Raw genomic sequence first — 27,171 nt, forward strand, 5'->3', positions numbered from 1 at the left:
GCAAATGGCAGAACTCAAGTCTTCTACCTTGAGACTACAAAAGACCCGATCACCTTAATTTGAGAAACATGAGTGTTAAACATGCAAAATGTAATCCATCTAACCAAGGAATTCTTTGGATCTAAAAACAAGTTTGCTAACCTATACACAAGTTGAAGAGGAAAGATCTTTTCCAAAAAGATTGAGTCCTCACTAAATGGATCCTTATTGTTCTACCAAATCCAGATGTCATCATTCTGGGGATGCCTGTTAATGCTGTTAATCTTATATCTTCAGCCCATAGCTCCAATACTCCCTGGGCTGGAAGAGGATCATTCCTGCCTCCTGAAAGGAAGCACAAGGAACTGCTGTAAGCAGGAAATCTGTGGACCTTCAGAGTATGGAGACACTCCAGAGACATGGCTCCAAAGAATTTACTTACCCTCAGAGTACAGGTTTCCTATTCGCAATTAAGAAAGACAATGGCATTAACACAAGTTTACCCTTGCCAACACGCTATCACCAAATCAGTAATGTTGTTTCAGAATCCTCAGTATTTACAATCTAGTCTGTGTTCATTACTGATGTGTTTTCTAAATACCAAATCATCTTTCCCAAATCATCTTTCCTAAGAAAGTTATAATACATTTCTTGGCAATGTCTCAGGGAATCAGAAAGAGGGTAACAAGACCAAAACCTACTCAGTGACTTAAAATATTCTAGAAAGCTTCTGCTCAAAAGGACTCTATCAAGTAATGGAGACCACATATGGCTGAACTACTCATTGCCTCAGGTATCTCCCTCCCATTTTTGCTGGCCAATGAGGAAACAAGCACAAACTGCATAAGAGTGCACTACCCTGGGACACACCAAGGAGGAGCTGGAAGGGGAAAAAACCATCCTGTACAAATGTGTTAAAGTAAATATACTATAATCTTTCAGTTAGTTATCCACAGTTCTATGCCTATGAATCAACTTACTGAAAAGTGTATTCAGAATATCCATAAATTTCCAATTGTTCTACAAACCAATTGAAAGTTTTTAAGTGTCTCTAAGAAAGCTCTGTTCTTCCCTCTGAATATTTTCCAAGTTATAACTAATGTCTGTCTGAACCTGTAGCCCCACTGAATATTTATGAATATTCTTCATGCATACCATTAAAATAAGAAGTTGGTTTTTTAGATTATCAAAAATGTTAATAGATTCATGTAAAAATTTCACCCCCAAATGTGTAAAGGGCTCCAATTCTCAAAATGACCAATTAATTAGTAATGAGAGGAAATGCTTACCCCTCAAGACAGCCATCTTCACTGTCACCGTGGTCACTGCATGGCTCTAACAGTATACCTACAGACTGACAAAAAGAATACCACTGCTGTATTAATGGAGCTCCCAACACTCATATATGAAAGGAAATTTCCAAACTAAATTCTATTAGATTACAAGTCAGTCAAATGCCCCCTTTTAATTCTTTGTAATCGTCTTTAAGTATTGGCATCCCTTTTAGCAGAGAATAATTTATCTTTCTCAAAACTTGAGGCCTGTGTGCATGTGTGTGGATGTGTGTGTAAAACGGAGACCCTGTATTCTCACTACACTATTAAGAGGTACTACAGTTACTATCACATTCCTTTTCCTTCCTCAGAACTCTTTCCTCCAAAAAGGATAGCTTTATTGTCCTACCTGCCAACTGCTGCTTCTCTTTCTTCCCAGTCACAAACATGTTAAGTTGGTAACTTCCTAGCAGGTAACACAGAAATCATTTGGTTCACCACATCCCCTTATCATATACATTTGAAATAACAACTGTAAACCTCAGAAACACATGAGAACACTCCCCCTATTTTCTAATGAGTCTAAGGACACCATCCTATTCCTTGTTCCTTCCCCAGATACTTACTGAGCCTAATAAAAAAATCCCGTGCATTACTACAAATTATGTAAACTCTTCAGTGTTTTTGAGAATCACTTCCAATCAACAGTTCAATTCTTAACAAACTATTTGTCCAGTTTTAGTATGAAAGACAGTTCATAATTATCTGGAAAAAGCTATTAAATTACTTTTCCATTTTCCAACTAAATATCTCTTTGAGGTTGAATTGTCTTCATGCACTTCAAACAAAAGAACCTATAGCAACAGACTGAATGCAGAAGCAGATATGAGAATCCAACTTGACTTTTATTAAGTCAAACAAGCATTAATGATATTTGTAAATATGTAAAATAATACCATTCCTCTAAAAAATGTTTTATGTAGCCTTTTTTTTTTTTAACATTTATTTATTGTTGAGAGACAGACACAGCATGAACAGGGGAGGGGCAGAGAGAGACGGAGACACAGAATCCGAAGCAGGCTCCAGGCTCTGAGGTGTCAGCACAGAGCCCAACACGGGGCTTGAACCCACGAACCGTGAGATGACCTGAGCTGAAGTCAGACACTCAACCGACTGAGCCACCCAGGCGCCCCTATGTAGCTTTTTATTAAGCTTTTTATTAAAAGCAACCTTATTTATAGTAACTTGAGTGAGTTTAATAAACATTTTTTTAATTTTTCAATTTTAATTTTTAATGTGGTAAATAATAATCAATATACCTATGTAAACAAAATCCTTCTAGTATGTTCAATAACTCTTAAAAATATCAAGAGATCCTGAGACTCAAACCGTGAGAACCACTGATCAGACTTCAGCAACCTCTCTGCTCTGGAATACAGCTTTACATTCTTAAATATGAAGGCATCTGGGCTCGGGAAATAATCATTACCTAGACCCAAGATTTAAAATGAGCCTTGGTGGGGCACCTGGGTGGCTCAGTCAGTTAAGTGTCCGACACGTGATTTCAGATCAGGTCATGATCTCACAGTTCATGGGTTCAAGTTCCACATCGCACTCCAGAGCCTGCTTGGGATTCTGTCTCCCTCTCTCTCTAAAATAAACATTTAATGAGGAGGGCACCTTTTGGGATGAGCACTGGGTGTTGTGTGGAAACCAATTTGACAATAAATTTCATATATTGAAAGAAAAAAAAGAAAAAAAAAATAAAATAAACATTTAAAAAAATTAAAAATTAAAAAAAATAAGACTTGGTGTTTTATTCAAAGAACCAAATTCAAGTCTCATCACAAATGAGAGTTACAATCATTTAATTGCCTATCTTACAGTTACTGGAGAGAATAAAAAAAAAAATAGCTTACAAGAAAAACTTATAAAGCTCTATTATAAAAGTACACTATTACATCACCAACTCTAATTTAATCTATAATTCCTTATACTATGAAATAACTGAAACAAGTGTAAGGGCTGACAGAATACCTACATATTTTCTAGCCAGATGTAGCCAACATAATCCTTAAACAAATACTGGAAAGTAGTAAAACAAACAAACAAACAAACAACAACAACAAAAAACACAGCAAGTGGAGGGAACATAAAAGAAAGATGCAGTGACAGAAGACGAATGCTGATAGCCCAGCAGTGAAATTCAGAGTAAGAATATAGGGTTATGCTCCAAAATATGCCCCAGGACAAAAAAATAAAAGCTGTTAGAGTCAGGTTAAAGTATGGCCAGGCTTCAACTTAAAAGACACAGAAATATACAATTCTTTCTTGAGAAACTAAAGTATGTTTTATCATGTGAACAAATTGTACTTCCTCAGAATTCACTCCACATAAAATATTCATTCCTTTGTACATGGGTAGAAAAAGCTTTTTTATTCTAAACTATCAGCAGGCAAAACAGCCCATACTCTCCCCCCCCGACCCCATCCCTTCCCCACAAACATCAGCGTCCTCAAAAGGAGGTCCAGGCACTGTGGTCTCAATTAAGGTAAGCCAGAGAGCTCTGGTGGTAGTGGTGGCGGCGGCAGTACTAGTGGGAGGAGCAGCTGCAACATAATCATAACGCTGATGTTTTGGGGGCTGTCACAGCTTACTGCCAGGAACTAATTAAAGCCTGATGGGCATTTCCAGTAATTTCTCTGGCCTCCACCCATTCCTTATGCATCCATTATTGAAGCTTCCACATTGTTTAGTTCCGCATCTTCCCATCTCCACTTACCTAGTACTCAAGCATGCTAATAGTTACTTCTTTTAAGTAAGCTAAATATTCTCATTCCACTCCCACATTTCATCTGCTTAGTAAACTCTCACTAAACAGTATGTTAAATATACTTCATTATAAGCCAATTTCTTCCATTGATTAATGTGGTCAAAACTGGTAAGTCTCCACAGCAAAGAAAACCATCATTAGAATGAAAAGGCAATCTAGTGAATGGGAGAAAATAATGGCAAGCAATATATCTGACAATAGGTCAATATCCAAAATGTATAAAGAACTCATACAACTCAACAGGAAAAAGACCCAAACAATGCAATTTAAAAATGGGCAGAGGATCTGAATACACATTTGTCAAAGAAGACATACAGATGGTTAACAGGTACATGAAAAGGTATTCAACATCACTAATCATCAGAGAAATACGAATCAAAACCACAGTAAGATAGCATCTCACACTTAGCAGAATGGCTACTATCAAAAAGACTAGAAATCACAAGTGTTGGGGAGCATGGGTGGCTCAAGTTGGCTGAACATCTAGCTCTTCTTTTAAGTTTATTTATGTATTTTGAGCGGGGTGCAGAGAGAAGGGGAGAGAAAGAATCCCAAGCAGGCTCTACAATGTCAACACAGAACCCAATGAGAGACTTCATCTCACAAACTGCGAGATCATGACTTGAACTGAAATCAAGAGTCAGCCACTTAACCAACTGAGCCACCTAGGCACCCTGAACATATGACTATTGATTTAGGCTCAGGTCATGATCCCAGGGACACGGGATTGTGCCCCACTTCAGGCTCCGCTCTGAGCAGGGAGTCTGCTTAAGATTCTCTCTCTCCCTCTGCCCCTCCTCCCCTCGCACTCAAGAAAGAAAGGAAAAGAGAAAAAGAGGGAGGGAGAGCAAACATTGGCACAAAGATGTGGAGAAAAGGGAACCATAGTGCACTGTTGTGAAAATGTAAAGTGACCCAGCCACTATGGAAAGCCGTGTACCTCAAAAAATTAAAATTAGAACATATGATTATCAGCAATTCCACTTTTGGATATTTATCCAAAGGAAACAAAACACTAATTCAAAAAGATAACTGCAGCGCCATGTTCACTGTAGCATTATTTACAATAGCCAAAACATGGAAACAACCTAAGTGTCTATCAAGGGATGAATGAATAAAGAAAATGCAGTGTATATATTTATATATTTGGAGTATTATTTTGCCATAAAAAAGAAGGAAATCCTGCCATTTGTCACAACATGGATGGACCATGAGTGCATTATGCTAAGTGAAATAAGTCAGACAAAGACATATGCCATATGATGTCATTTATATGTGACATCTAAAAAACAAAACAAAAACAACTTCATAGATACAGAGAACAGATCTGTCATTGCCAGAGGCAGAGGCTCAGGGGTGGGCAAAATGCGTGAAAGCAGTAAAAAGGTACAAACTTCCAATTAGAAAATAAATAAGATACAGGGATATAATGTAAAGCATAGTGACTATATTTAATAATTCTGTATAGTATATTTGAATGTTGCTAAGAGGAGATCTTACAAGTCTCATCACAAGAAATAAAGTTTTTTAACTGTGTGGTGATGGATGTTAACTAGACAGGCTGTGATCACTTCATAATATATACAGTATCATGTTGCATACTTGAAACTAATATAATATGTCAATTATATCACAATTTTTAAAAATGTTTTTATGTTTATTTATTTTTGGGAGAGAGACAGAGCGTACGCATGAGCAAGCAGGGGAGGGGCAAAGAGAGAGGGAAACACAGAATCTAAACATACTCCAGGCACTGACCTATCAGCACAGACCCCACTGCGGGGCTTGAACTCATGAACTGTAAGATCATGACCTGAGTCAAAGTCAGACGCTTAACTGACTGAGCCACCCAGGTGCCCAATTATATCACCATTTTTAAAAATAAAGAGAGACTGGGATTTAAAAACAACATAACAGGGGCGCCTGGGTGGCGCAGTCGGTTAAGCGTCCGACTTCAGCCAGGTCACGATCTCGCGGTCCGTGAGTTCGAGCCCCGCGTCAGGCTCTGGGCTGATGGCTCGGAGCCTGGAGCCTGTTTCCGATTCTGTGTCTCCCTCTCTCTCTGCCCCTCCCCCGTTCATGCTATGTCTCTCTCTGTCCCAAAAATAAATAAAAAACGTGGAAAAAAAAAAAATAAATAAATAAAAAAAATAAAAACAACATAACAAACATGTTACTGTATTTAAGTATTTTCGTAACTGTTAAGAAAAAACAAAAACAATCTGAGGAGATCTCATAATAGTACACACTGAAGTGACAATCATCTATCTCTTGTGCTCTATCATCTAGCTCTGCGAGAGCTTCCCAAATACATCTGGACTCCACTTGAAGATTACATCTCAGTAATCGCTCATTGTTTGGAAGATATAAATAAATGTAAGTTTGTTAGGTATCAACAATAAAAGCTTGCTAATCTTGAAATGGATTGATTTATGATAAAGTTATTGATAAGAACAAGTATTTTGATATAATCTCTAATCAGGCTACTGATCACTTTCAACCCCTCAAAAATAGTCCAAATTCCTGTACAAACTATTGTACCATTTACAGATCACTCTCCTATCAGTACAAAAATTCTAAATATTTACTACAAATCTAGTAGCACATTTAAAAAAACCATTAATTTGCTAAAGACTGATCTGATAAAAGACTGTTACTCAAAATAAACGAAGAACTCCTAAAACTCAACAGAAAACAACCCAATTAAAAAATGGGCTTTGGGTTCGTGAGGAAAACAATGGGCCGAAGGCCTGAACTCATTAAAGATACAGATGACAAATAAGCATATGAAAAGATACTCAATATCATGATGACATTAAGAAAACTGCAAATTAAAAACAACAATGAAATATCACTATACATATATTAGAACTGCAAAAATCTGGAACACTGACAACAACAAATACTGGGGTGAAGTAGTGGAGCAAGAGGAAAACTTAAACATTACTGGTAGGAAAGCAAAATGGTACAGCCATTTTGGAAGACAGTTGGAGGTTTCTTATAAAAAGTGTACCATTTGACCTATCAATTATACTGCTTATTATTTACCCAAAGGTGCGAAGAACTTATGTCTACACAGATATTAGTACCAGTGTTATTGATAACTGCCAAAACTTGCAAGCAACCAAGGTGTCCTTCAGTAGATGAATGGATAAATAAATTGTGGTACACTGCAGCAATGGCAATGACTAAGCGCTAAAAAATGAGCTATCAAGCCATGAAGCAAATGTGAAAGTAACTTAAATGCATACTACTAAGAAGCCACTATGAAAAGGCTACATACTGTACAATTCCAACTATACGATTCTGGAAAAGGCAAAACTCTGCAGACAATAAAGGTCTGTGGTTGCAGGGGTGGTGGGAGAAATAAACAGAGCACAGAGGATGTTTAGGACAGTTTAAAAACCACAGTATGAATATCATAACGAATACATGTCATTTTACATCTGTCCAAACCTATGAAATGCACAACACTAGGAATGAACATTAAGGTAAACTAGACTGTGAATGATTATGATGTGTCAAGGCAGGTTCGTCCTTGATAAAATACGTACCATTCAGGTGAGTGACGGTGATAATGTGGGAGTGTGCCTGTGTTGGGGCAGGGAGCATAGGGGAAATTACCATACCTCCCTCTCCATTTTGTTGTAAACCTAAAACTGCTCTTAAAAAAACAACAAAAAAAGGTTTGGGGGAAAAATAATTCTTGCATTGTTAACAAAGTAAATGATACACCAATTTCATTCAACACATTTACTTAGGGGCACCTGGCTAGCTCAGTCAGTAAAGCACATGACTCTTGGATCTCAGGGTTTTAAATTCAAGCCCCACACAGGGTGTGGAGCCTACTTAAAAATATATATATTTTATTTAGTTGCCTACTATGTGCCAGATGTTACTCATTTATTCGTCACATATTCCACAAATACTTAATGAATACCTATGTGTTCTAGATAATGGGATGCAATAATGAACAAATAAAAATCTCAATCCTCATGAAGGGTTGAGGGATTATAGTCCCTGGTGGGAGACAGACAGTAAACTACTAATTTAAAAGATATGTGCAATAGCGATAACACTATCAAGGGCAAGGGGGAAAAGGACCGAAACTTCAGGGACTAGATGGGGGTGGGTCAATGGGAAGACCTGCTAATACTAACACAGAGTGATGAGGAGATTTGGCCTTACAGAAAAGGTAAAACTGAGCAAACATCTACAAGGTGAGAGGAAGAAGCAAACCACAGGACACCTGGGAAAACAGCAATTCAGATAGCTAACCTTAAGACTGAGCTGTCAGGAGGCCTGGGTGGCTCAGGTGGTTAAGCAACCAACTTCGGCTCAGGTCATGATCTCACGGTTCATGAGTTCAAGCCCCACGTCAGGCTCTGTGCTGATCCTACTTCAGATTTTGTGTCTCCCTCTCTCTCTGCCCCTCCCCAGTTTGCACTCTGCCTCTCTCTCTCTCAAAAATAAACAAACATTAAAAAACTAAAAGAAAAAGAAAAAGACTAAGCTATCATTCAGTGTTTCTGCAGTACCTATTCCTCTATTTTTATACCTAGATGGCAATGGAAGGTTCTGAGAAGAGAAAGGAAAGGAAAATTCTCTAATTTTCCTTTTAAAACAATCACTCTGGCTGCTGTGCTAAGAACAGACCACAGGAAGGCAAAGATGATATCAGTTACCAAGACTATATTAATCTATTAATCTAGGAGAAATGATATTGATATGGACCTACAGGGTGGCAATGAAAATGGTAAAAAGTGGTCAGACGCCAGATAAACTTTGAAGGTATTGCCAACAGGACTCTGTAAAGAATGGGATGTGCAGCGAAAGAAATCAAGGATGACCCAAGGCTTTTGGTCTATGCATATGGAAGGAGAAATTGCCCTTTACTGAGATTTTAAAGACAAAAAGAAGAACAGCCATGTGGACAAGATTATAAATTCAGTTTGGCGCCTGTAAAGCTTAAAATGCTCACAAGATATTCAGGTGGAGATGTTAAGTATAACAACTCGATATAGGAATCAAATTCAAGAGAAAGGCCTCAACTAGAGATATAAATTTGGAAATCTTTACAGGTAGACAGTATTTCAAAACCATTAGACGAAATGATATTACCAAATGAGTGAATGAAAATAAACAATCTGAGAAATGGGCACTGGGCTGTTCCAAATTTCAAAGGTTCAGAACACGAAAAGCAATCAACAAAGAAACAGGGCAGTCAGTCAAGTAGAAAACAACAGAGAAGAATGAGATATTCTGAAAGCCAAGGGGGAAAAAACAAAACAAAACGAATGAATGAATGAATGAATGAATAAATAAATAAATAAATAAATAAATAAATAAATAAATAAATAAATAAAACAAAAGAACCTTATCAAGGTAGTGGGAGTAATTAATTAAATCAAACTGTACTCTTAGGTCAAGTAAAATGTGCAAGAGACATCATTGGTACCTTGCAAAGGCAGTTTCAGAGGAATGATGGGGCAAAAGGTTACCAGAAGTAGGTTTAAGAGAGAGTGGAAAGAGAAGAATTAAAGAAAAGAGACAATTCAAGTAATTTTATTAGAGGGGGAAGCAAAAAATAGGGGATTAACTACATACAGGGGGGTGAAGAGTCAAGAGAGAATTATTTCCTACACATGGGAAAATAACATTTTACACTGATGGGAATGATCCAGTAGACAGGCAGAAATTGAAAATCCAGAAAAGGGCAAGGAGACTACTACATGAAAAGGGATTTATCTAATATACCAGCATAAGTAAAAGCATTAATATATAAGTAATATACAAGTGGAGTAAAAATAACAGGAGCAACTTAACTTCAGTGAACGTTTCCTAGTTTATAAAATAATTTTATACTTCTACTTCTCTGGATACTTACAATAATCCTCTAACAGAAGTATTACTCCCTACCTGTCTAAAGAAAATCAAGGAGCAGATAAGGAAAGTTAGGTAACTTGGCCAAAGTCACACTGCTATTAAAAGGCAAAGCCAGAATACAAATCTCAGTCGACAGACCCTAAGTTCTTTATTATACCTACACTTTAGTTCATGACTTAGAATGAAAACATGCTGAATAAAAACTTCCTTATCCATTAAGAATCTTATTTTAAAAAGTTATCAAAACTAAACTGTGAAACATGTTGTACAAAGATACTGCATGGATGAATGGATAAAGAAGATGTGGTATATATATATACAATGGAGGATTGCTTGGCAATCAAAAAGAATGAAATCTTGCCATTTACAACTATGTAGATGGAGCTGGAGGTATTATGCTAAGTGAAATTAGTCAGAGAAAGACAAAAATCATATGACTTAACTCATATGAGGACTTTAAGAGACAAAACAGATGAACATAAGGGAAGGGAAACAAAAATAATATAAAAACAGGGAGGGGGGACAAAACATAGGAGACTCTTCAATATGGAGAACAAACTGAGGGTTACAGGAGGGGTTGTGGGAGAGGGGATAGGCTAAATAGGTAAGGGTCACTAAGGAATTTACTCCTGAAATCATTGTTGCACTATATGCTAACTAATTTGGATGCAAATTTTAAAAAATAAAAGATATAATTAAAAAAAAAAGATACTGCTTTGTGTACGTATATGTATATACGTGTGTGTGTGTGTGTTTATTTATTTTTTATTTATTTATTTTTCATGCCCAGCACAGAGACCAAAGCTGGGCTTGAACTCACGACTCTTTGAGATCAAGACCTGAGTTGAGATCAAGTGTCAGACACTTAACAGACTGAACTACCAGACACCCCAATTTGTATATTTATTTACGTTACTTTAAAAGCAATGCAACCATGGACAATTTATGACAGTGAAAACAATTTAGTTACTTTTTAAAAAAATTTTTAATGTTTATTTATTATTTTGAGAGAGAGAGAGAGAGAGAGAGAGAGAGTGAGTAGTGGGTAAGGGGCAGAGAGAGGGAGACACAGAATCCGAAGCAGGCTCCAGGCTCCAAGCTGTCAGCACAAAACCTGATGTGGGGCTCAAACCCATGGACTGCAGACCACGATATCAGGACCTGAGGTGAAGTCAGATGCTTAACTGACTGAGCCACCCAGGCGCCCCACAATCTACTTTCAAAATGATGTTCATGGGTTTTCTCTATGAAAAGATCCCGCGTTCTTCGGGAAAAAATTGGGAATTAGAAAAAAAAAAGCTTTTAAAAAGAACAAAATACAACCATAATACCACCAACCACCTCAGCTAACAATGTCATTTGTTTCCTTTCAGGAAAATATTTTTAAATATTTTATATCTACTTCTCTACCCAATGATGGTTCCTGATCTTTACTGATAGAGTGTATGTTCTTGGGACTCATAATCAAAAAAAATGTGTGTGTCAACAATAATGAACTATGACTTCTAGTATGAAAGGAATACACAAAGCAATCAGAGTTGCAGGTCTAGCACACCTAACCCAAAGATCTTTTATTCTTTCCATGTCTTACCTGGTTATTTTCTTCATCCTCAAATACAAAATCTTGCTGCATAACTTCACTGTCTAAATTAGTGCTAGCCACAGGTTCTGAACAGTCTCTGTTACTGTTACTGTCACTGGCATTAATAATATCATCAGCAATATCAACCCTAGTAATGAAGATAAAAAATCAGATCAGGCCAAATGTTGAATATGTAATGCTTTTAAAATAAATAAATATCAATAATGATCTGAAACTTCCACTTGTTAAGATAATGAGTCCTTTTCATAAAACTCCACACTTTATTCATTTTGTCAATTAGATTATTAAACACACTAAGTTTATTTTTGTCTCTCCAGGGAATGCTTCGAGAAAACTACCTTGTTTGTTATTCCCTTTGAAAATTTTCATAAACAAATGAACAGCTGAAAGAATAATTTATGTGCCAAAATAATTTCCCTTACAAATGTATACTCTCAATTATAATCATCTGTTTCAATTAAAATACAAGTCTAGCACTAAACACTAAACACCACAGTGTCCAACACTTTATCAAGTACAACAGTAGTTTCCTACTACAAATTTTGCATGTTACATAATTTATTCAGAATATGCAAAATACTGCAGTAGGCTTTCATTTACAAAGACAATACCACCATCAATGATAGAACATGAGTTATTTCCTCAGAGATAAAAATAAGGTTATTGTGTGAGCATGGGCATAGATTTTCAGGATCTCTAGCTAAACTAAAGACTAACGCCAAGGAATCTACTTATATGAATTATAACCTTTGGACTACTTTCCTACTATTTCCAACTTTTAATTACTGCTATTTTCAGATACTGTTTTCCTTCATATTTGGCCCAATACTCTTAAAAGCAATGCTTTTAAGCAATCCAGTTTTATCAGTTCCAATCATGCCTTCAAAGCAACACAAATCAGGGCCACAAAGCTCCACAGGCTGGTGATGCCATCTCTTCAGACTACAGAGCACACCTGCAAGTTGTACAATATGGCATTCCTAAAATAAACATATTGCAACTCTTGGTTTTCATATCCATTAATTTTTTTTGGTTTCAATTCATATTTAATAGCTATTCTAATGCACTATATACACTTGGCCTTTTAAAAATCTAATTTAAAAAAAAAAGAAAAAAAGAAACACTCTACCCAATCTTTTTTTTTTTTTTACCTCCTATGAACACTCCAAATTTGCATACATCTTTCTCATCTGTCCTCCAAATAAAAACTGGTAAATAAAAACTATGAAATCACTGCATTATGGTCTCAGAGAAAGGCACGTATTTATCCCTCAAGTGCAGGGCTGAGGTAACAGGAAAGGAGATGAGGCTTTTTATCCATTTAAAAGTAACAAGTGCAATGAAAAGTGGAATAATATCACACAGCACAGACATACTTTTAACTTATACAAAATTCAACTATTAACAACTAACCTAAAAAAAAGTATGCAGGGAGGCCAGCAGGGTAGTAGCTTGTGACAGGGGATAAAATTTAAAAAGCAAAGGATGATTCTGCTCACTATTTCACTTAATGACTATGCAATACAAGCAAAGTCAATCTGGTGTCCCCGTACCTTGCTGTCTAGATCACTTCATGTCTCTCATGGTGAGACCATGTGTTGCACACAGTATGGGTCTTTAAGGTTTTTTAAGTTATTTTTCATACAACATAGTCCCTAAAGCTAAGCTCACTACTTCATCTGGTGGTCAGGGAGGAAAACCTGGCAGTATTGGACTTAATGTCTACCATCTTAATGGAAAATTTAGATTTTCAGTATTAACTATATACAATTTACATACAAATTTATACAGTCACTTTCCACACACACTTTCAGAAATCCCCAAGATCCCATTTTAAGTAAACTATGGTTTTTAGAAGATAATCAAACATTTTATAACAATAAATAACAGTAAAATGTTGTAAAAGTTTCTTACTGGTTATTAGATCCTTCCCCATCACAATTAATACTTTCTGCTTCATTATTACACACCAGACTTTGCTGCTGTAAATTCTTAAAATCATGATCTATGCTGCTCTGCAGATCAAAAAGATGCTGTTCCACAGCTGCTCTAATTGTTCTTTCCAAAATGCTACAAAACAGAACACATTTTAGTAAGAAGCAGTCACCCTAACTGGGCATTTGGCCACATAAATATAAACATTAAAACCAATGACTAGTAAAACAAATTATCAGGGTACTGAAATGTATAAGCTAGCATACAAAAAGAAACATACAAAAGGAATACATAATACTAGGTTAAATTTTTAAAAGAAATTTGCCCAAATTAATAGACAAATCAACCATACTATCACTATTACTACCAAGGTGGGAAGGATCAGCTGTCCCAGTATTCATTCCTCGCAACTATACAGAAAACCATTTAAATAGACTTTGCAAAGCTACATTTATAACGCAAAACAATTTGTCAATACTTAGCTAAATCAAAGAAAACTGTAAGGACCCTGTCCATATTTTTTACATGAAGTCTACTTCTTAAAGAGACATATACATATGTATTTGTTCCTACTGCAGTATATAAAATATTAACTAGGTTTCACTAACTTATGTACAGTCCTTCCTCTAAAGTAAGCATAATATACCATGATTTTAGTTTCCACAGTTTAGTAATATTTTTATATTAAAAACAGATTTGTCTTCTCTAAGTATACTACTTACTCTGCAGAGGCTGGTAAGATGCTGATGGGAGATAAATGGGCACTGTAATCAAAGAAAGAAAAAAGCTATTAAAACTTTTCAATATTAACTTCATGAAGTGTTGAAAACTGCCACATTTGCATGACCTCGACACAACCAGGAGAGCATGCACTAAGTTACATGTTCATCTCTGGCACAATGTGATGCTAATTTTCTAAAGAATTTATTTTTCATACAAAAACTATACATACCCATGTGTATAGGCAACTACTTCATTTGGTGCTCAAGTGAAGAAACACTGACCTATTCCAAGGCTGAAGGGGAAAAAAGTGGACTACTAGCCCAACAAAAGCACCTCATCTAGGATAGTATGAAGGCATCAGTGCTCATTCCGTACTCCCTGCCAACAGTAACAGCATGTGCTACTATTCAAGTCACAAAAAAAGGCAAAATGGATACTAAAATCAGACTATTTCATTCACTGTGCCAGTAGCAGACCTTCCTCAGCCAATTCTGCACCACAGTATCTACTGATACTTATAAAAATAGACAAAATAATCCCATTTTTACCATAGTTAAAAGTTCAACTGACACCCACAATGAAATGTGGACACCACTAAAACGTTTAAAATAAAGTGTTGGTGAGGATGTGAAGCAACTAGAACTTTATATACTGCTGGTGGAAATGTACAATGTTCCAACTACTTTGGAAGCCAGTTTGGCACTTTTTTAAAAAATGTTTGTTTATTTTTGAGAGAGAGAGAGAGAGAGAGAGAGAGTGAGTGAGTGTCAGGGAGGGATCAGAGAGGGAGACACAGAATCCGAAGCACGTTCCAGGCTCCGAGCTGTCAGCCCAGAGACCAACGCGGGGCTCGAACTCATGTTCAAGTCAGACGCTTAATCAACTGGGCCACCCAGGCAACCAGTTTGGCACTTTCTTATAAAACTTACCAAATGGGGGAATAACAGGCGGGGGCACACCTGGCTGGCTTAGTTGGCAGAGCCAGCAACTCTTGATTTCGGGGACATGAGTTTGAGCCCTATGTTGGGTGTGGAGATTATTTAAAAATAAAATCTTAAAAAAAAAAAAAAAAAAAACTTCCCAAATGAGCCCACAATTGTAACTCCTGGGTATTTAATCAAGAGAAGTGAAAGTATAATTCCATAGGAATCCTTGCACAAGCATAGCAGCTTTATTCGTAATAGCCAAAGGTATCAACGCAAACAGGTGAATACAGAAACAAATTGTAGGACATCCTACGACGGAATACACTCAGCATTTTTTTTAAATAAAAGGCACGAACAACTGAAAAATGCCAAGAACATGAATCTCAACATTATGCCAAGCAAAGATGCCAGACACAAAAGAGTACCTACTAGAGGGGATTCCATTTACATGAAATTCTAAAACAGGCAAAACTAATCTATACAGCGGGCGCCTGAGTGGCTCAGTCGGTTAAATGTCCGACTTCAGCTCAGGTCATGATCTCTCAGCTTGTGGGTTTCAGCCCCCATCAGGTTCTGTGCTGATAACTCAGAGCCTGGAACCTGCTTCAGATTCTGTGTCTCCCTCTCTCTCTGACTCTCCTGCACTCACTCTCTCTCAAAAATAAACATTAAAAAAAAATTTTTTTAATAACTAATCAATACAGTGACAGAAAGGATATCAGTCGTGACATGGGGCCAGACTGTTGGGTGATGGTAAACAGTCTGTGTCTTGACAGTGGTGGTTGTAAACACATACATGCAAATGTGTACGTTTATAAAGTGCATTTTATTGAGTGAAAATTACAGCCTCAAAGTTGATTTTTTAAAAATGTTTATTTATTTTGAGAGAGAAAGAGAGCAGGGGAGGGGCAGAGAGAGAAAAAGAGAGGGAGAGAGAGAATCCCAAGCAGGCTCCACAACGTCGGTACAGAGCCCAATGTGGGGCTCAATCCCACGAAGAGTGAGATCATGACCTGAGTCAAAATCAAGAGTTAGGATGTTTAACTGACTGAGCCACCCAGATGCTGCTCAAAGTTGATTTTTAAAGAAAAAAATAGTTAACAGAAAAAAGTAATCTATAGCAACAGAAGCCACAGAGCAGCTACTTTTGGCAAAAAGGGAGATGGAAGAATTTGAGAAGGAACAAGTAACCCAGGTGGTGGTTATACTAGTTGAGTTTTTGAGAATTCAATAACCTTATGATTTGTGAACTTTTCTGTGTGTCTGTGACTCAATGAAGAGTCACTTTTAAAAAGTAAATTTAAATCAGTTTTATGAAAGATCCCCTGTAAATGTGCCAACACAAACTCTAACCAACATAAGAAACAAAGTCTATCAGATTAATATTCTCAGGATTCTCTGCAGGAAACCAAATAACATCATTTACCATTCATGCAGTAATCTTCAGGTCTCCCTTACAGTAAACATATGAGTAGCAAATTGCACAATTGCTTTATCAGACAACAGTAAGCCACTCTGGTTTGGCACACATAACATCTCTCAGCTTTATAAAAAAATTTTTTAACAGCCAGTATTATGCTAGTTTTCATGAACAGATTATTCTTAGTTCTAAATGCTTTCATGCTGATACCCTCAAGGGAAATACTTAAAAATTTTTCAAATTTTAATGATGTTTTTGGGAAGTTCATTTCTGAAGGAAACACTGGGGAGAGAAATCACATATACGTGCACAAAAAGAGTTTAGCCATGGGTCCATTTCTAGTAGTTTCAAATGAGCTGAAAGTTAACACTTAGTGACTTCCGCAAACAAAACAAAACAAAACAAAACAAAACAAAACAAAACAAAACAAAATAAAACAAGAAAAGATAAATGAAGGTATTCCTCCAGAGTGCTTAAATGTCAACTAAGATTAAGTCTTTTTCTGATATTTTGCTACAATGATTTGTTGTTTATATTTTTCATTTCCTTTATGGGTTGCCTATTTAATTATTGAAGATATATCTTTACATGGTCTGATTAGTTATATTTTCCTCAGTAATACTTGCAATTTCTAAGCTTACACACATTACATACTTACATGATTAGAAGTATTTTGTTTTTAATACCTGACAGTGTAGTATATCAAATGGTGTGAAGAAAACGTATAAATCCAACATCCTTCCCTTCCCCATTTAATTTGTGGCTTCTGGTGAGCTTTTCCTGTACTGTACACCAAAATCTCAACAAGTTCTAATTCTCAACTACTTAGTCCATCAGTCTGTTACTAAAGCCTAGTATCATGTTTTAACTTTTGTGGGAGTATATATCCTCTGTTATTTTTCAAATCTGCCATTGTTAGGCAACTACTTATTTAACTTCTCAGAAGAATTTTCTCACCTTTTCCCATCAGATTAGATTATTAAAATGCTAATAGATACATGGATATAAGAACACTTACTAGAAATGCAAATCTAAAGATTAAGATAAAATATATATAAATAATTATATATAAATAATTTTTAAAATAGCATGTTTTTATAATTATACACACACAGGCTAGTAAAGATTAAGCCAGAATGTGGAGGCTTTCTTACGACCCCTAAAACAAGGATTTGATCCATGGACCACCTATATCACACTGTCCTGGGGTGACAGTGCTATTTTATTGGAGATCTATACCCCACCCCAGACCCCAAAAACAATAAAGCAAAAATAAATAACATAGCACTGGCACAAGAAAAAACAAACATGGGGCGCCTGGGTGGCTCAGTCGGTTAAGCGGCCGACTTCAGCTCAGGTCATGATCTCGCGGTCTGTGAGTTCGAGCCCCGCGTCGGGCTCTGTGCTGACAGCTCAGAGCCTGGAGCCTGTTTCAGATTCTGTGTCTCCCTCTCTCTGACCCTCCCGTGTTCATGCTCTGTCTCTCTCTGTCTCAAAAATAAATAAACGTTAAAAAAAATTGTTTAAAAAAAAAAAAAAAGAAAAACAGAACAGAAATGTACCCATGAATACACACTTGATAAGGAACAAAGCTGGTACTACAGAAAGCAGGGAAAAGGGCAGTCTTTCCAAAAATGAGTACTCGGACAATCTGTTAACTCATATTGAAAAAAATAAGTTGGCACCATCTCACACACAAGGACAATATAATATAATGTAGATTATACACCTAAATAAGAAATGTGAAATGATACAGTTCTTAGAAGGTAATATAGGAATGTTAACTAAACTGAAATTGAAATTTTAAACGTAATAAAAAAATAAAACAAATAAAATTTATTTTTATGGTAAAAAAAAGATAATACAGAAATACATATTTAGAAAAAGATTTCTTAAACAGAACCCCAAAAGCATTAACCACAAAGGGAAAAGAACAGTAAACCTGAATGAAATTAAGAATCATTCTTCAGAAGACACAATATGAGAAGGAAAAGGCACAACATAAAATGAAAAGATATTTCCAATGCATACTTTTAAAGGGCTCCTACAATTCAACAAGGAAAAAAAAACAGTAGAAAATCAAGAAACAGAACAGCTATTTCACAAAAGAATTAACTGATAATACACACATGAAAAGGGGATGAACCTATTAAAATGACAAGGAAATAATATTATATATCCTCCAAAACTGTTAATAACAAGTGTTGGCAAAGATGTGAAGCACTGGGAATGCTCATGCACTGTTAGTGTAAATTGGGGCAAGCACTTTGGGAAACAATTTGGTAATATTTACAAAAGTTAAAAGTCAAATTTATGTCTTCATGTACATGCATACGTGCACCAGAAGATATATATAAGGATGTACATGACAGGGGCACGTGGGTGGCTCAGTTGGTTAAGCGTCGACTTTGGCTCGGTTCATGATCTCATGGTCCATGAACTGTCATCGCAGAGCCCGCTCTGGATCTTCTGTCCCCCTTTCTGCCCCTCCCTCACTTGCGCTTTTTCTCTCTCTCAGAAAATAAACTTAAAAAAAAAAATGTACACAACAAAAATAAATAATCAACAAGTAAAAATAATCCAAAGGTCTGCCAATATTAAATTGGATCACTGATGTGTAATCTTAGGATGGAATACTTTACAGCAATAAAATGAACCACAAAGACCTAAGACATGGACAAATCTCACATACAATGTTTAGTGAAAGCAGCTGAATCAAAAATATATACACAGTGACATTTAATTTTCATAAAGCTAAAAACTAGTGTCAAAAAGTTAGCATAGTGGTTACCATTAGAGGGGAGAGAGGAGATCAGGACTGTGAGACCTACTGGGGTGCTATCAGGGTTTATTCTAGATGCGGATGGTGGTTACAAAGATATGTGCTTTGACTAACTTGCTTTGCTATACACGTTGATGCCTATTTCTGTGTGCATGATTTATTTCCCAATTTTTTTAAAGCTTTTAAAAAACAGATTTCTGAGGCCCTCCCAGAGGAGGTAGGGTCCAAAAGTCTACTTTTTTTTTTTAATATTTATTTTTGAGAGAGAGAGAGACAGCACAAGCAGGAGAGGGGCAGAGACAAAAGGAGACACAGAATCCGAAACAGGCTCCATGCTCTGTCTGGGCTGTCAGCACAGAGCCTGATATGGGGCTCGAACCCACAAACCATGAGATCATGACCTGAGCTGAAGTCGGACATTTAACCGACTGAGCCACCCAGGCACTCCCCAAAAGTCTACATTTTTTTTATAAATACCACTGACAATTCTTATCCATACTAGAAGTTAAAGTTGCTAGATTTATTTCTAGCTTCCGAAATGACTGAACTTTAATATCATCTTCCAGTTATCCAAAAGAGCAAAAAAAAAAAAAAGCAAGAATTCTAATGGTCTTATATTGGATAGATCGACAGAGTTGATCTTTTGTTTCCTATCCCTTTTAAATGATACTGGGATTAAATTACAAATACATGTATATATGTATTTGTATATATCTATATGTAGTAATCAATGAGCTAGATTATTAGTGTAAGAGTAAAGGTTCTTTAGCCCTAAAGATATGGAGGGACAATCAAACAACTGCTTTCAACAGACCCTCTCCCTACCCCAAAAAGCCTTAGTAAATAAATTAAATAGATTTTATACTTTATAAGTCAGATTGTCACTCACGAGGCTACAGAAGTTGACTGTACAAATTCGTTCTCTGACCTTGTAAAGGACAAAGGAATGATTTAGTTTTCAGACTTCAAAGAATTTATTATTTTCAGACTTAGCCAATTTCTTTGGGTAGAAAGCACTTATGCACAAACCATGGCTAACACACATCTATGGTTGTAAAAAGGATTTATCAATACAATTATGCTATCTGTAACAGCAACAAAATAGCATAGGAATCAAAAGGATGTGAGTTCTGATAAATAAAGACAAAAGAAAAATAACTGCTTACAGATTTAAAGTCAATTATTTAGGTACTATATGGACAGATGCCACAAAACCCACCTGATGGGGATTTTCACTAAACCCCCAAAGAAGACCAGACTAACAGAAGCAACAATAAATTACAAGGGTCATACATATTTTAAAGTCCTTAGTCAAGTATAATATTAAAAGATTACAAAAAAAAAAAAGAATACAGTCATTCTCTGACCTTTTTCTCCCTTCTGTTAACTCTATTTTTAAATCTGCCCACAAGCATGTAATCTTCTTGAGAGTATTACATAAAATCAATCTTGCAGCCATTTATTCCAATTATAAGTATTTTGTAATTCAAATACAGTGATCATAGGGAACTACTATTATTTTAATTTCTCAATTACAAATATTTAATGTTATAAATAACACTTCATAAAAGTACTGCAGCTCTGCTTCAATTAAATCTGATAAGGATCACTTTACCTGTGCAACAGAGTTCTGCAAGCCATTCTGAACCCATGGCATCTCCCAACAAAAACATCAGGTAAAGAGACTTCAAACACCATAAAGGATGGTGATGGGCTTATAAAAACTGCTGAGCAATTATCAGAGCTGCAGTCTAAACGGAAGCAGGCTGCAACATGAGGTCACGACTGACAAGGAGAGACCTAATCAAGAGTCCACAAATTTCTTCCCAAGTCTGTGCAATTTTGCAGGACAGAGGGAAAAGGGGACAAAATTTTGAATCCGGGTAGCACTCCTGTAGAAATATTTAAGCCTACTCCAACATAAAGCAGAAAAACCAATCTGTTTGCATTAGTCATACTACCCTATCTGGAGATATGTTATGACTAATATGAAATTGATAAAACAGTACACAAAAAGTACAATACTACTACTGTTCATTTATTACCCATATTCATAAAACCATTAGTGGTTAATTTTTCAAATCTAAAATTATGATAATTTCTATACTCCAAAACTGTAATTTTAAAAACAATCATCTCAAAAAGTAAATATATATTAAAACAGAAGAAAAATCATACATCCCTTTCAAGCCAAAAGCAAAAGCCTTTCTTCACTCTTCCTATTAACTTGGGAATACCCTATAACTATGATAAGAATAAAGTGAAAGATTCTTTACAACTAGAAAGTCAGTAAGTAGTAATAACTACAAGTCTTTAAAACATTAAATGCATCATTTATAGGGCAAGGGGAGGGAAAAGAAAGAGAACTTGTCAATATCTATTGTGCTCTGGTACTTTAAAACAATTTTTATTTTAATAGAACTTTCTTATGACCCAAAGCATAAATTCTACTTTTCCCTGCCCAACAATTCTGACGCTTCCACAACGTACATTTTTCCTGAGCTGAAATCAAGTGTCAGACAGTTAACCAACTGAGCCACTCTGGCACCCCACATTTTCCTCCTCTTTAGTGGAACCTAGCTAGTGAAACGTAATGGAGTGCCCAACAAATATTTTGCAAATTACTGGATTCAATGGATGAAAGAAGGGAAATGTTATGAGTACCTTTCTGAACCACCTGTAGTCAGTCAGCTGAGGGCCCATTTCCTCAACAATAAGGCATCCACAGAATGAAGTTGTAGAGACTAATCTCAAAACCCTAAACTCAGAGCTCTTCCTCAAACACTACACCTTTTATCCTGCACTACACCCAAAAAGAACAAACCATGAGAAACCAATGAACTCACAAAAATAAAGCCGTAGCATCAACAGCCCATAAAAAGATACTGAAATTTTCATTTCTGAATTCCAAGGTTTATGAAGGCAAAGCACAATTATAAATGAACTTTATAAGAATGTAAGAATGCCAATTAACTTTTTTTTGAGAGAGAGAGAAAGAGAGTGAGAAAGAGCAAGTGCAAGTCGGGGAGGGGTAGAGGGGAGGAGAGAGAGAATTTCAAGCAAGCTCCACACCCAGAGCACAGTTTGATGTGGGATACGATCTCACAACTGTGAGATTATGACCTGAGCCTAAAACAATAGTCGGAGACTAAACCAATTGAGCCACCCAGACGCCCCTGCCAATTAACCTTTTGATGTATAGTTCTGCAAACATGAGTATACATTAAAATTTACCTAGGGGCACCAGGGTGGCTTAATCAGTTAAGCATCCAACTTCAGCTCAGGTCATGATCTTACGGTTTGTGGGTTCAAGCCCAGTGTAGGGCTCCGCATTGACAGCTGGGAGGCTTGAGCCTGCTTCAGATTCTTTGTCTCCCCCCCTCTCTCTCTGCCCCTCCCTGACTTGTGCTCTCTCACTCTCAAAAATAAATAAATAAGTGTTTTTTAAAAATAAAAATAAAAAAATGGGACACCTGGGTGGCTCAGTCAGTTGAGTGTATGACTTCGGCTCAGGTCATGATCTCGCGGTTCATGGGTACGAGCCCCGCATCAGGCTCTGTGCTGACAGCTCAGAGCCTAGAGCCGGCTTCGGATTCTGTGTCTCCCTCTCTCTCTCTGCCCCTTCCTTGCTCATGTTCTCTCTCTCAAAAATAAATAAGCATTAAAAAAAATTTTTTTAATAAAAAAAATAAAATTTACCTAAACCTGAAGCCTAGGTAAAATATATGAGGCACAAATTAAAAAAAAAAAAAAAGTTAAAAACTTGTTCAGAACTCTCCTACCTCTGTAAATTTTTTCAAGGTAGATTCCCCTAAAATTTGTACATTTAAACAACAAATGTAAATAACAGATAAGTATGTGCAGAGAGAGCAATAATTCTTTATCTACAGATACAGTCACTTTGGAAAGGATCTTGAGATTTTCATGGACCTCATGGATAAGATGAAGCCTCAGAAGCAACCTGGTTTTTACATATCCTAAGCTACCTATACCTAACCCCCAGCATTTTTTCCACTCTGAAGTCAGTTCAAATCATCACAAAATAGGACTAATAGCAAATGATATACAGAAATAACGGATGCATAAACAGACTGATCAGTACAACTCCTACACAAATATTTAAACCACTGGTTCTCAAAGGGTGGTCTGTGAACAAAAAGACCAAAACTATTTTCATAACATTTGCCTTTTTCCACTGTGGTGACATTTGCATAAGGAAGCAAAATCAATGGTAGAAAAAAATGCTTGGGGTCTTAGCACAAATCCAGGCAAGTGGTACCAAACCATACCATGGCCATTGCATTCTTTACCACCCCTCACTTGTGATTTTTTAAAAAGGAGACCAATCCTTGATGAAGCAGCAGAAAAATTATTAATTTTATCTCAGCTCTGAGTATACTTCATTTTAGTACTTGGTATGACAAAAATGGGAAGTACACATAAAACACTTCTGAGGCATAGCGTAGTACAATGTTTGTCTTGTTTGAGTTGACAGCTGAACTTTTATCATGGAACACCATTTTCATTGGAAAGATCAGCTGACAAATTATGGTTATTCCAACCTGAATATCTGGCAGACATTTTCTCAAAAATGAGCAAGACTGCAACTTTAAGAAAAACGAGTGACAATACTGTTAAAATCTGAGTTTTCAAGCAAACATTTGAATTTTGGAAAACCCCTATCTTCATAAATTCAATAATGTCCCAGTACTTAAAGATGTTTTTGATACAATCAGTGGTGATATTAAAGAGTGTGAATTCGGGGTGCCTGAGTGGTTCAATCAGTTGAGCATCCGACTCTTGAATTCAGCTCAGGTCACGATCCCAGAGTCGTGGGATCAAGCCCTGCATTGGGGCCCCACTCTGAGCATGGAGCCTGCTTAAGATTCTCTCTTGGGGTGCCTGGGTGGCTCAGTCAGTTGAGCATCAGACTCTGGCTCAGGTCACGATCTCACGGTTTGTGAATCTGAGCCCAGCATCAGGTTCACTGACAACAAAGAGCTTGCTTCAGATCCTCTGTCCTCCCCTATCTGCCCCTCCCCCAGTTATGCTCTCTTAAAAATATACATTAAAAAAAAAATTCTTTCTCCCTCTGTCCTTTTCCCCTACTCGTGTGCATGCTCTTGCTCTAAGAATTAAAAAAATTCATTACATTAACATTTAATGGGTTTATTGCTACTTTAAAAAATAATAAATTTCAGTTTTGAGGCACCTGGGTGGCCTAATCAGTTAAGGGTCTGACTAAATTTCAGTTCAGATCATGATTTCACGGTTCATGAGATCGAGCCCTGTGTCGGGTTCTGCACTAAAAGTGCAGAACCTGCTTGGGATTCTCTTTCTCCATCTTTCTCTGCCCCTCCTCTGTTCTGTCTCTCTCTCAGAATAAATACATAAACAATAAAAAAAAAATTCTCAATTTTAATTCCCAATAATGTAAATACCAATAGCCATAACCCCAGAAACAAAAGTTCTTTGGGTTCTAAATAAATCTAAAGTGTAAAAAAAACTGAAAACTGCTGACTGAGAACTAATAAAGGAGGTGGAATTTATCAATAGAAAAACATAACAGCTGTGTTACATAAAAACAGCTGTAGTACAGCTGCAAATACAAGCATCTTCCAAACTGCAACCCAACAAAGCCACACTTCCAGTGGCTTAAATTTGCTGTTTTAATTTGTAACATGGTAAATGCCTACAGGTATAATCCACATTAACAAAGGTCTTGTAGTCATCAATAATTTTTAAGAATTTAACATGTGAAAACAAAAAATTTGATAACTGCTTTTTTAAACCATCATTAAATGTTTATTTACCTGGGTGGCTCACCTGGTTAACCAACCGACTTGGGCTCAGGTCATGAGCTTATAGCCTGTGAATTTGAACCCCATGGGGGGCTCTGTGCTGACAGCTGAGAGCCTAAAACCTGCTTCAGACTCTGTGCCTCCCTCTCTCTCTGCCCTCCCCTGCTTGCGCTCTGTCTCCCTCTCAAAAATAAATAAATAAACATTGGGGCGACTAGGTGGCTCAGTTGGTTAAGCGGCCGACTTCAGCTCAGGTCATAAATCTCACGGTTTGTGAGTTCAAGCCCCACGTCGGACTCTGTGCTGAGAGCTCAGAGCCTGGAACCTACTTCAGATTCTGTGTCTCCCTCTCTCTGTCCCTCCCTTACTCATGCTCTGTCTTCGTCTCTGCCTCTCCCTCAAAAATAAACTTTTTTTTATTTAAATAAACATTAAATAATTTTTTTTTAATGTTTATTTCCCTTAGGTTTCTAACATATTTTCCCACAGCTACTTCTGAAGAGAAAAAGAGTAGCTACCTAACACTGCAGTAAATGTTTATGAACTACCTCACAGAAAAATTCAACAAGATGGCACGTTAAGTTACCAAAAGTTCAATCTCCAGTTTCATGAAGTACAGTATCCATTAATTCCCTAAAACAAATTTATTAATGCTCCCTATATTCTAGGGCTGTGTACTCTAGGGATATCTCTCCCCTCTTTTTCTTTCATCCATGGTGGATAACCAAAGAATGTATTTTTTATCTTCATGCAATCATTCACCCAAAACTACAAAAAAAGGCTAATATGCAAATATTAGCTGAAATTTTGATCATCACTAAATCTCAAAGATGACTCTGGTAGAGACACCTATCTTGCTGTCTGACAGCTCTATCCCTTTCTTTTGGTAAATAGCCGCATTCTTCTGTGGCAAACTAGTTCCTCTTCCTATCCAATGGTATTGGTAGATACATAAATTACAATGACCAGTTCTACCCTGGCCAGGTGATTGGACAGTGGATGCAATTTAGGCCACACCCTCTCCCCTCCTACTCCAGAGGAATTTGACCTTGAGTATAATGACAGATAGAAAAGACAAATGAAATTCTCAAATAGCCACATGCTAGAGATTCTTCCATAACCCTGCCACTAAATTCTCCACGGTTTCCAAATGTTATCTCTGCTTTTCCTTCTGACTCTGAGACCTATCTGGCATTCTGCTAATAAACTGTCTTTTTTGTTTCCTTTAACAAGGTCCACTTCTGTGACTTGCCTTTAAGGAATCCTGACCACCTACCTACCAGTCTATCTGAAAATTACCTGGGTGGAAGAAAGGAGGACTGTCTACAAAACTGGAAAGATGATCAAAAAGAAGAAACTAGTAGTGCTATGTATTTGAATATTAACTTTGCTAATAATTAAATAAATAAATAGACTTAACAAATTTACATCACTAAATCAGTGCTATCCCCAAGAAATTTCTGCAACGACAGACATGTTCTGTAACTGTACTGTCCAATACAGTGGCCACTCACATGGCCATCGAGCACTTGAACTCTGGCTAATACAACTGTGAAAGTGATTTTTTAATTTTATTTAATTTTTACTGGTTCAAGTTTAAAATTTAAATAGCCACATGTAGCTAGTGGTCACTGTATTGGAAAGCATAACTCTAACTTAAAATAAAGAACATCCATTTATTTTATTTTTTTTAATGTTTATTTATTTTGGGGGGGGGGAAGGGCGGGGGGGAACAGAGGATCTGAAGCAGTCTCTACAGTGAGAGCGGAAAGCCCGATGTGGAGCTTGACCTCACAAACCACAAGATCATGACAGGACCTGAAGTCGGACACTTAAGCGACTGAGCCACCCAGGTGCCCCAAGAACTCCCATCTGTCTCCTGTCTTTAGGTCCTGGAGAAAATACTGCTAATGGCAATATAAATCAGGCTGTATATTTTAAGCACTCTGGAAATACTTATAAAAGCCAAAGAAAAGTTCACTAGTTGAGGCAAATAAATGTATGCAAAT

At 36.7% G+C, this 27,171-nt stretch overlaps 1 protein-coding gene across 11 annotated transcripts in view; it reads right to left on the reverse strand.

Annotated features, from left to right (window-relative positions):
- The window catches only part of FAM13B (family with sequence similarity 13 member B), a 90,292-nt gene that overhangs the window by 24,095 nt on the left and 39,026 nt on the right, over positions 1-27,171 (reverse strand). For all 11 annotated transcript variants that reach the window (XM_042984499.1, XM_042984488.1, XM_042984537.1 and 8 more), the window contains 4 exons: positions 14,233-14,274; positions 13,490-13,645; positions 11,564-11,702; positions 1,269-1,333 (listed from right to left, as the gene is read on the reverse strand). In XM_042984499.1, coding sequence (XP_042840433.1) covers positions 1,269-1,333; positions 11,564-11,702; positions 13,490-13,645; positions 14,233-14,274 — 402 coding nt within the window. The remainder of the gene's footprint in view (positions 1-1,268; positions 1,334-11,563; positions 11,703-13,489; positions 13,646-14,232; positions 14,275-27,171) is intronic.

The sequence above is a fragment of the Panthera tigris genome, chromosome A1, assembly GCF_018350195.1.
Source record: "Panthera tigris isolate Pti1 chromosome A1, P.tigris_Pti1_mat1.1, whole genome shotgun sequence".
Lineage (NCBI taxonomy): Eukaryota > Metazoa > Chordata > Mammalia > Carnivora > Felidae > Panthera > Panthera tigris.